Below are 11,830 nucleotides of genomic sequence, written 5' to 3' on the forward strand. Positions count from 1 at the left end.
GCATGGCTAATGGCTGCCTTCTTCCTGGCCCGGGCCTTTAAATAACCTCTCTGACCACAGCAGCATGGTCCAATTGAAGCTGCCATTGCTGGCCACAAGCCAACCAATCTAAAAAAGCCTCACTGGCTACCTGGGCCGGTGGGTTGGGTTCCCCCCCCCAGGTGACCAGAGCATCCGCCTCCGAGGCACCAGGCTTTTGTCATGTAGACAGGAAAGAGATCCCCGCCCTGAGGAATTCAACCCCAGCCTCTCACGCTGGCAGAGACAGATTTCTGGAGAGGGGCACAGATTTTCTGCCACATTTCCTGCCCCCACTCCTTTATTCTGGGCCTGGGAAAGATGGCAGGCCAGATAACTCACTTTTATAGGCCACATCCAGATCATGGATCATGCATTTCACGCCCCTGCTATACAGGAACAAATGATTCCCATTGGTCACTGGTTAAAATACTGATGGTATCCCACTACTCTATAGTGAGCACCTGAAAGGGTGGTGATACTCCCACAGCAGGTACAGCACCTACACTCTTCAAGACATTGCTCTGTGCCAGACTTGCTGGCTCGGTTAGTGCAGGATACACAACGGGACCCGTCTTCTTGCCACATCTATTTCATTGAGGAACTAAATGGAGAAAGTTAAGTAAGACACGTTAAGAGAACTATTACATTAATCCTCCAGGGGTCTTTACTCAATCTACTCAACGTTTTCAAAAAAATGCAAGACTACCTACAACTGTAAAAGCTGGGTGACTTCTCCTTTCTGCACTTTAAGGGTGATTTTAATTCCCTCTTATAATGAGATTACATCAAACCTAAACACAGCACAAATCTGCAGAACCAAGGTTGAAAATGTTGGTTCTTCAGCTTGAAACCATAGGTTTCTGCTCTTGAGTCAAGGGAAGATTGTGCTAGCTGCCAGGTAGTACTTCAATGTAACTGACCAACAACCACCAGCCAGTAAAAGCAACAATCTGACCAAACAAAAGCCCCCTGCATACAAGGGAATTACAGTTTCCCAGCACTGTAAAATTAGCAGTTCAGTTGTACCAATTGTTTTGAGGAAATTAAAACTATAAAGCTTTGATAGCTTCCAGAGTTGTTATATCATCCTGTCAGTGAGTGCTGTTTCTCTTATAATTTAAAAAAATGTATTGTAAATAAAAAAAGGAAAGAATGAAAAAAGAAAACTAAACTTGCTAAAACATTATTCTGATCAAATTCTCAAGATTTAAATTCATTGTGTTTCTGAATGTTTCCTCATTACCCACACTGCAGCCTAAAACTGCGCACATTTTAAGTAAACAATTTAGATGATATGTTGCTAACACAGTTTACAAGTCAAGACTTCCTACTTTTCTTATTCTTTGCTTCCAGGATGCAAGGGTCCTACAGGACTCCTAAAAGTTGCAAATGCAGTTAGAATGATATTTAGAGAATCTAGGGAATGAACTAACTGGGAGATGGGTGGAAAGTATATGCTAAGCCTTGTGGAGCCAATCATCAATCCACAGTACTAAGTATAGAAGCTCAGGGATAAAGGAAAAAAAAAAGGATTAAAATAAAAGCACTGCTAGTCCACTTTTGTAAATCTGAGCTCTTAACAGTAATGCCAGAAGAAGGCTTAACTTAATTTTCCACAACTCTTGAAGGGCTCCAGTTTGATTCCCATTATTTTCCATTAATTTTAATCCTCTTTGGCAAGTTAGACTGACATACAAAAAAGAAAAAAGAAAGGTACTTTCATAACAGTAAACAACACACTGGAAAAGAAAACACTCCTAGCAGGAAGAGTAAGCCATACGCTAAAGGAGATAACATACCATACAGTATAATACCTTAATGTTTGACAATGCTTTCAAAAAGGAAATGATCATTTTAACTCCATCCTTGTAACATATCCTTAATTTTAGATGGGGAAAGTGACATAAACCAAGTGCATTACTGAAAGCTAGGCAACAATTTGCTGCCTCGTGTTGGAACGGGAGATATAGTAGCACAACAAGGGGTGGGTGAGTGAGCCACAGGTCCTGGGCACAGACTTAGATGAAGTTCCAGAACACTGCTGGGCCAGACAACACCACTGGAGGCACAGCCAGCAATTAAGAAGTTAGAGGTGTTAGTCTTCCCCCATACTGCAGCTCCTGGGCTTTTCACCACCAAATTTACCTTTAGCAATCACTGAAATTTGGGGGCAGCTGCAATAGAAGCGTGCATGAATCTTTCAGTTAGTGGCTGCTCAGTTAACTCCTAGCTCCTGGCCACATCCACACCTTCCCCCCACAGGAACATCTGTCCAGGAAATAGCATGAGGCTGCCTTGAGCCCTGGGCCCAAGCACAGCAACAGCTCTTCATGGAGGATGGGGTGCAGGGGGTGAGGCTGACTCTCTGTAGGTGCCAGACACGGCAGCAGTTCCCCCTGCAGCAGGTTTGGCCCATAGCATATCTTATTAATTATGCCTCCAAGATGGAGAGAGAAGCAAGAATGCAGAATGGAAATAAATTGAAATGGGGCTAGTTAATGGCCACAAACTCCTGGAAGACTGATTCAGGCTCAACATTAGGAAAAACTTCTTTAGTCAGGGTGTCCAGACTGTGGAATAAGCTCCCTCCAGAGGTGGTGCAATCACCTACCCTGAAAATCTTCATGAGGAGACTAGACAGTCACCTTGCTGGGGTCATCTGACCCCCAGTTATCTTTCCTGCTTGGTGCAGGGGACTGGACCCAATGATCTTCCAAGGTCCCTTTCGGCCTTACTATCTATGAATCTAGGGTAAGCAACCTACAGAGGAAAAAGCCTGATCCAGCACACGGGAAGTCCGTTTTACAAAGCAGTTTGGCAACACTGCTGCTCCACAGTGTCTGAGCTTCCCTTGCTTCAGAGGGGCCAGGAATTTAGCAGCCTTCTGCTCAGAGGTAGAGAAGGACACTGCGCTGGCTAGGTCATAAGCTACACTTTGTGCCAGAAAAAGGCTGCAAGAAAGTTCCTGTTTCCACTATTTAGTTTGTTCTCCCCCAAGACAATCTACTTGTAACCCTGTATTACCTAGAACAGGAAAATCCATTAGAACTCCAAAGGGAATAAAGTTTTCAGCCTTCTTCAAAATGCCCACCCCCAAATAATTTAGCCTGCTGACATCTTGTGTTCTCAGAGAAGGAAGGAGATTCCTACTTATCTGCAATCCCTCCTAGGCCGAGTAGAGAGAAAAGATGGACAATATGCTGCTAACATGTTCTTTCTAGAATCAAAGTTAGAACAGTTAATTCTAGGATCAATACATATGAAGAAGAAAAAAAGATAAATCTCAAACTAGAGCCAGCTTAGATGGCCCTGACCCTGGTAGAGATGTAAAGGCCCAGAAAAAAAAAATCCAGGGAAAAAAAGATCTCTCCCCCCGTTCCCCTCCCCCCCGCCGAGGACTTTTGTTTTTTTCTGAAAATTTGGAAAAAGTTGAAATTTTTTGAAAAAATAAAAAAAAAACCCTCTTATGTAATATTTTCTTTTTGAACGATGAATAAAATGTTTAAGACAAGGTGTTCATATATTGCTACCCTTTACTGCCCCAAAATGTTTTCTAATAGCTATGTAATAGGAATACTTTTATGTAAGACTATCTACAGTACCAGATCATTACAATTCCTGTACACCACAGACAAGCAGTACAATACAACTCTGAAATGCAAGAGAAAGATGTATTTCTGCCCCCCAGGGGGCATTGCCATTTTCACAAAGATTCAGTGCCTTCTTTGCTTGTGGACTTCCTCTACTGTTGACTTTTGATCTAGAGGTTGGTGGATCTGCTCCTGTCCTCTTGACTAGGCCTCAAAGGGCTGGGAGTGGACACTGGCAACAGCATCTATTCGTTCCGGTAGAGATCAGAAAGAAGGAGCTTATTGTCCTACTTGCTCTAAAGCCTCACGAGAGGAGACAGAGCAAGTCTAAAGGATTTGGAGTTGAAAGGAACCTGCCTCCTCCTGGCCCTTGCGACCTTGAGATCCACAGAATTACAGAAGCAGCACAAAGGAGCTGAAAGTATACTTATTGAAAAGGTAAAGGTTTAAATTTCTCTGAATTCAGTATATTAAACTATATTTTAGCTGATTTAATATATTTTCATAACCTATGTATTCATAATTGAATTCCTATTAATCTGTTTTGTGAGAAATCACCCAACCTCAGCAGTGAGGTAAGACCTGCAGGGCAGGGAAGTTGTTCACAGTTAACTCTGAGGAGGCCTCTCCTCCATCCATTACTAAATTTTTACATGCTGCAGCTTAGTGTTTATCTATCTATATGCAAGCTAGCCACTAAATTACATTTTTCTTTTTTCTTCCTCAGAAAAATGGTGCAACCAACTTCTAGCACATGGAAGCATTTCCATACTGCAAGTTATTCTGAGGGGAAAAAAAGTGATTTGCAAATCTGTCAAATGAAATGTGCATTTCCAAATGCTATTAGGATGACCAAACACATCCTTGTATGTAAGAAGTGTCCTGCAGACATTAAAAAATCCTTCATGGGTGTAGGTGAGGAGGAGGTAGATCATGATGATGACCGTGCAAGTAGCTCTTTCCAACGTTCTCAATCCAGAAGTCCTCCTACTGCTTCTTCTATAACATCAGCATCACAAAGGGTTGCCCAATGAACATCCTCAAGTAACCAACTATTGCAACCAACTGTACACAAAAGACTCTCAATAGCTTCATTTGAAGACAAGATGACACCTGAAGGTCAAGAAAAAAATTGTCCAAGCCCTTGCAAGAGCAATATATTCTTTCAATAACTGAGAGTACATACTGGCAGGAAGCTTTTAAATTACCAAGACCATCATACCATTTGCCCAGCAGACATTCTTTGAGCATGTAACATGAAAACAGCACGGGAGATCATTCTAATATTATAAAAGCCTCAGTCCGTCTGTCCATAATGCTTTATTCATACTCTGATTGGCTGACTAAAACAGCCAATTAAAGTGCGAATACAGCACTGGGACAGATGGTGGTGGTGCAGTGGAGGGCCACCATGATGGTGGGGACACAGGGGACAGAGCTGGGGTGGAGGGGGGAGGCAGAGGCAATGGAACAGACGGAATGGGGGGGGGACGAGGTCACCAGAGCTGGCTTTGCCCCCCTCCCCTTCTCCCTGGAGGTGGTAGCGAAGGTGCAGGGAGGGGGGGAGCGGGGTCAGCACGCCACAGGGCGGGGGGGCCCCACTGGCGTTGGCCTTGACCAACCCCTCCCCACTTCCGTTGTCACCGTGGCAGTGGTGGGGGGGAGGAGTGGGCCTGACGGGAGAGGAGAGGAGAGGGGCAGGCATGCCGTGGCAGGAAGGAACGAGTGGGCCCGGGCCAATGCAACGGCAGCGGGGGGGGGAGGGGGGGAGGGGGGCTTGGGCCTGGGCCTGACGCAGGGTGGCTGGGGGGTGGGGCACAGGGCTCCATCCCTGCCCACTCCCCGCCATCATTCTTGATGGGGAATTGGCTATTAATGAATAAATATCCACATATTACTGCAACAGGATGTACATCCCATGGGCTAAACTTGCTTCTTAATGACATCATGAAGTTGGACACTCTGCAAAAGATCTACAGAAGAGCAAAAGAAGTTATAAAACATAAAAAGCTACTCGTATTGTAGCTGCAGTCTTTAAGAAAAAGCAGGAAGAAAAGAATGCAAAGAATAAAGTAGTGACACTCAAACTCTGCAGTCAAACTAGATGGGGTGAAGTGGTGATCTTATTTGAAAATCTACTAAAAAAAAAACCACGAAGAAGCTCTTCAAGAAACAGTAATAACTGAGGATCTTAAAGTACCCAGAAATGTAAGGAACACTTGATGATTCTTCTTGCTTCTCTTCTGCTTCAGATTCCTTCATCTTCTGCAGCACGTGAAAAAAACTGGTCTGTTTAGAAATACACCAAATCAAGAACTAAACTAACATGTGAATTAGAAACACACCAAATCAAGAACTAAACTAACATGTGAAAGAGTAGAGAAGCCTGTCTCAATCCAGGCAAACTTTCGGTTTTCAGAAGTCCGTGAAGATGATAAAAATGAAGCATCAGAAGAATCACAAACTGCTGATAGTGATAGCTCAGAAAATGAGACTGATTAGACAAAGTTTCATATAGCAAAATTCGTATTCAATGAGTCTTGAGGGTTTTTTTTTCCCCCCTCAGCATTTTTTCTAAAAATGAGTGCTTTCTGTATCTGCTTGACACTGTGGTGGAGACTAGGTCAAGGATATATAATAACTTTCTTTGTTTTACTACAATGTTGATGGTTTCTTCTATTTTCAACTTTAATTTTTGCCTGCTTCTCACAAACTGGCAAAACCTAAGAGATACAAGGTTCCTTAGAGTTCAGCAGCTTGTAGCTCCATTTGTAACAAAAATTAAAAGCATTTTAAAGTAAATTCACATAGTAAATTTGTAATGATTGTCTGAATAAACTATACGTTTAAATTTAATAAATATACCAAACACAATAATTTTATGATCCAACCAAATTATACATAATGCATTTTATGTTCTTAAAGTAGCAACGTGAATTTAGATTTGTAAAGGGTGCTAAGAAAAAAGTATTGCATATATTTCAATTTTCCCCCCATTTTTTTTTTTTTTTTTTAATTATTTGGAAAAAAAAAGTTGTTTTCCACGGCCTCAAAATTTCTGAAATTTTACATCTCTAGACCCTGGAGAAAACTGAGTGATATATTATTAAAAAGAAGAAAAAAAAGAAAAAAAAAGAACTAAAAGTTGTTGTCAGTGAAATTGTGGCTCACAAGTACCAGAAAACAGTTATGTTACACTCAGTTCTCCTAGAGATGAATTGTTCTCTCCATGGCTTTTTTCTAACATAAAAGTACTTTTATGCCTTAAAGTTTAAGGTTTCTTTTTTGTTTAAAAAACCCCTAAAACTGCTACTTTTCCATTGCCAACACACTTAAATTAAATAAGCTGCAAACTATTTTCATACAAAGTGTCTAAGTTCCACTTGGTCAAACCAACTGACTCCAGAATGGTTGGACAAGACAAGAATGGAGACTGAAATATACTTGTGTACTACACATGCACCTCCCTGCCCCTACCAGACCAAAATCAGCCCTCCAGCAGCCATACCTAAAGCAGCAATTGAGCTGGTTCAGGATAAATGAGCTGTTGTGCAGTCTGTAGTATCATGATGAGGCTTGTGGCATGGAAAAAAGACACTTCATTTATAAGAACTTATATAAAAGAACTAGGGGTGCACCGATAGAGATTTTGGGGGTCGATAGCTAATTTTTGAGGCAGCATATTGGCCAATAGCGATCAGATTTCCGATACAGCTGCGTGCAGCTGGTAAGTCTGTTATGGTGGAAGGGGAGGGGAGGGGCATGGGGGGAGGCAGATCAAGGCCCCCCCAAGGTGAGGGAGGGAGTAGGGTTGGGGCAGGGCACGGGACAGAGCCATAACTCATCTGGGGGGCATGGGGAGGGTGGCTCCTGCTGCTGCATGCACCCCGGGAGGGTGGTGTGTGCCCCCAGATCTGCATGGGGCATGCTGTAGCTGCAGGTTGGGCCAGGGCTGCGCCGGGCTGGGCTAGGCAGCAGCGCTGGAAAGGGGGATACAGATGGGGCGGGGGGACGGGACACTGCAGCCACCCCAAAGCCTCCCTTCCCAGCACCCCTACCTGGTCTGAGTGCAGCTCCAACCCCAGCCTGCAGTAGCAGCCCCCCTCACCCCACCCACGCAGATCCATGGAGCACCCTCCCATGCCTTTTCGGGGGGCTCACAGCAGCAGGAGCTGACCTCCCCTCCCCGCACCCTCTGGACAAATGGCAGCTACGTCCTGCCCCAGCTGGGTGGAACCTGCCCCAGGCCCTCCCTCACCATGGGGTGCATTGATCTCCTCCCCACTACCCTTCCAGCACTACAGACTTACCAGCTGTATGCAGCTCTCCAAGCTGCCAGGCTGCACTCCTTGCTGCCCGAGTGCTGTGCTGCGGCTGCAGGCGTGCACTGGCATTTATCAGCCAAATCAAGCCAATTTTCAATACAAATGTCTTTATATTGGTGCCAATCCAATAGAGGTGCACCAATACATTGGTTCACTTCTATAAAGAACAGTAAAAAAGTAAGTCTTTCTACTAACCCTGCAAGAGTCTGGGGCCTAGTCTTGTTGCTGTTCTGCTGCCTTACCCAAACTGTCTCCTGGAATGCCACACTTCCTGGACACAGTCTGCTTACAGACAAAAAAAGAAACAGACAAACCCGGCACATTACTTTCAACTTGATGCACCCCTGCACTGAGCCCAGCGGATGCCCAAAAGAGGCATTGTGTTAGTATGACCCGAGTCACCCAACCTCTGTATAGACCGCACGCTTCAATGGGGCGCTTTGGCACTTTTACCTAATAGTTGACTGAATCAGCTTCAGATAAAAGCGCCAAAGTCCCACTGAAGCCCCCAATCTATACAGATGCTGGAGAGCGAGGCTGAACTAATGGGCTTCGTCTCTCAGTAAAGCACCGTTTTATTTTTTCACGTTTGTCAGTAGCCTCGGTGTTTCTAGGAGGGCTAGAGCTTTGTCTCAGTCAGCCACGACTCTCAAAAAATGGGTTTTCTTTTCCATATATTCTGCCATCCAAAAACCAAGTGCACGTATCATTGGGAGGTGTGATAAGCAAGAAAATGCAGCAACTGCTTTACTGCAACAGAGGAAAAAAATCAAAAGGGAAGGGTAGGAATCATAACTTTATCAAAGGCTTGATTCTACTCTGAGTTCAAATATTTAAAACCCATTTAAGGTTGAAAGGACATGGATCATGCTGCAAATTCTTATCTTACCCAAGTCCCTTAAACTCACAAGTACATTAAGAATGCCTATATCTGCCTCTCTACCCCCAGATTAGGAGGTGGCTTTCTGATGTAAAACCATTTATACCTTGCTCAATCTTGGACTTCAAACCCAATTTTCCTTTGTAAGTTTGTAGATGGCAGAAAACAGCTTTTCGGCATCCTTAATTACATCTTCTGCTTTTAGTAAAAAGATGAAATTTTATTTTCTTGTAGTTATAAGTTGACAGTGTCTCAAACTCAGTATTGAGGAGATAAGAAGTAAACATACACATGCATCCCTCAACACAAAAACCTTGAAAGCCGGTGTGTAGGAAAAGCAAATACCACTTCTATGATTTTTTAATTACAGCCAATACCCATAGAAGAGAGCACTAGAAGTTAAATAATACAGATGCCAATTACAAGTGGTCAGGTCTAATTTTTTTCATATTGGTATCCATATAAATGGAAACAATTATCTACCCTGTTCTGTGAATTGGTCATTCACTGAATTCAGGTCTGTCTTTCTGTTCTGTAAGTGGCAATATAATACCTGTCCTGCCATAATGAACTGAAATATAAATCCAGTTATTAGTCTGTAACATTTTCACATTATTTATGAGACTTTTTTTTTTTTTTTTTAATCACAACATTGCCTGCTGTTTGCCAACCAACAAATCACACATTACTTGGTAGAACAGCTTCAGACACTGATTAAGCATACTGGGTGCATCTACACATGCTTTAAAGCAACTCAATAAAAACTCTGGAGCAGTTCGCACCCAAGTTAACTGCTCCCAGGCACAGTGTCTACACACGTGCCTGGGGCTGCAGCAATTAGAGCTAGGGCAGAGCAGCCCTGGGCTGTCAGGGAGCACAGAGGGTCAGCTCCAGGCAGCAGAATTGGAATTCAGAGGGGCTGTCCCCCAGCTGGCTGAACTGACAGGGTGCAATTTGCACCCAGCGGTCACCATCCACATGGGCATTTGATCACAGTTAATCACTATGCCGTAAGATAGTATTGTCTTATGATGGAGTTAATTAATTTACTGTGCTCCAATACTGGAACACGTGCGGATGGTGAAGCTTTACTGAGTAGCTAATTAGTCAACTCCACAGTAAAGTGCACATATAGATGCGCTCACTAGTGCCGCTGATGTCCCAGGAGACCCCCAGGACCCCAGACAAATGCTGGCCCCAAACTCCCCTACCCCACTTGGGTCACTGCCGCATATCAGAGCGTGCATGCCTGGGGACAAACGTGTGCCGCTGCTATCTGTTCCACAGGAAACATGTGCCCCAGCATGTGTGCTGAAGTGCCCACTATGTGCAAACAAGGGTTTTATGTAAGCTTGTAAATATCAGCCAAAAATCAATTACATCTTCAGTTCACATTTACATAATAATTTCTATTTTTTCCAAAGAAAACTGACCTTGACTTAGTAAATCCAATACTCTACAATACAAATATCTAAATTATCCCACTCCCAGGCTGTTATACTTACCCTACCATGAAAAGGCACTAAAGTGTTGTAGTAAATTCCAGCTCCATAGTTCTGTATATTACTTATTTGTTTTGGCCCCAAAAATTTTAGGAAAGAATAATGACTCTTATTCTTTAACAAATTCATCATGTGCCAAGTCACAGAATCATCCACAGCAAACACAAAGTCCAACATACCGTTCTACAAAATAAAGAAAAAAAATATTGTTACATACAGTTTAAGAAGCCACCTATAGCCACTACAGTTAACTGATGCATGCAGCCAGGGAACTACCATCCCTTCCATGCTTAAAAAAAGGAAGAACCTAATCAGCTTAAGTCTGCCACTCTTAGACAAGTTGCAGTCTAGACACTTGTGCACTTTTTTCATTTGGATTTTTCAGTATCTATAAAAATACCCATACAATAGAACTCTTGGTGCAGTTACTTTGAAGTTGCACTAGAGAGGAACTTAATTTTTACCAGTATCAGTGGTTTCTTTCAACAAAAAAAGTGATGCAAAATAACAGTTTGAACCGAAATCCAAATACAAGACACTTAACTTACAAAACCTGCATAGACTATCAAAATATCTGCTTAAGCGCCCTGAACTGGACAGTTGATAAATGCATACAATACATAAACACATACTAGCAAAACATTTAGAGCTCCTCTGAAAGTTAAGAGCTCTTCTCTTTCTGTTTGTCATTTCTAAAGTGATTTTTGCTAAAACGTCCAACTGAAGACCACCCTGTTCAAAATCAATTACAAGCATCTATCCCGCCCCCCCCTTTGCAACATGTTAAGCAACTAAAAAACAAATCTTGTTTTTGTTTCCTCTGAGCTTTGGTTCAGTTTGGCTGGAAACATGGCTGTTCAGTGGAGACAAGCTGTAACTAGGAAAGAAATTATTCCATTTAACAATTTTAAACACAGAAAATAAAAGCCATTTCCAGATGCAGAAGTCCAATCGCCAGACACTTAGCAAATGCCCAGAACAGACTCAAAGGTGGCTGCAAAGCTCAGGATAGTTGCTGCTGGCTGGAGGCACCTGAGTCTGCATGTAGCCTGCCCCTAACTGTCATGGGTTCAAGCCAATGAGGTAGGTCAATAATTTCCTACCAAAATACTGTTAAGAGGTATTTAGACTATGGGACGGACTACACCTAACTGCCAAGCTCTCTCCGGTTAGGACAGTGCTTCCCAGCTCTTCGTTTTCACACGCGTTTTTGACCACAGAAAAAAACCCGTAGAGTAAGTCTGCGGTAGGGCGGGCCGGGCGCTGCAGGCTCGTGCCCGCAACTCTGGCTCAGCCCGTGGGGGCCGCAGCCACCCGCACCTTGGGGCCCGGAGAGCCAACACACGCAGCGCGGGTCAAACTTTCCTGCGCGGAAGTTCCGCGGGCAGCACTTCCCCGCGCTGGCGCCGCCACGTTCCCCGCTTCGCCCCCGGCCCGTCCCCATGGGCGGCTCCGAGAAGCCGCAGGAGCAAGGTCCGGCCCGGACAGCAGAGTTGGGCCGCGCCGCCTCAG

The 11,830-nt window shown here is 43.7% G+C and overlaps 1 protein-coding gene across 8 annotated transcripts in view; it reads right to left on the bottom strand.

Moving 5' to 3' along the window:
- The window catches only part of TAMM41 (TAM41 mitochondrial translocator assembly and maintenance homolog), a 60,577-nt gene extending 48,759 nt beyond the window's left edge, over positions 1–11,818 (bottom strand). For all 8 annotated transcript variants that reach the window (XM_025215148.1, XM_025215151.1, XM_025215150.1 and 5 more), the window contains exons 1-2: positions 11,639–11,818; positions 10,322–10,501 (exon numbers count right to left, since the gene is read on the bottom strand). In XM_025215148.1, coding sequence (XP_025070933.1) covers positions 10,322–10,495 — 174 coding nt within the window. In that variant the 5' untranslated portion in view covers positions 10,496–10,501; positions 11,639–11,818. The remainder of the gene's footprint in view (positions 1–10,321; positions 10,502–11,638) is intronic.
- Between the last annotated feature and the right edge of the window lie 12 nt (positions 11,819–11,830).

The sequence above is a fragment of the Alligator sinensis genome, unplaced genomic scaffold (assembly GCF_000455745.1).
Source record: "Alligator sinensis unplaced genomic scaffold, ASM45574v1 scaffold1224_1, whole genome shotgun sequence".
In the NCBI taxonomy this organism is placed as follows: Eukaryota; Metazoa; Chordata; order Crocodylia; family Alligatoridae; genus Alligator; species Alligator sinensis.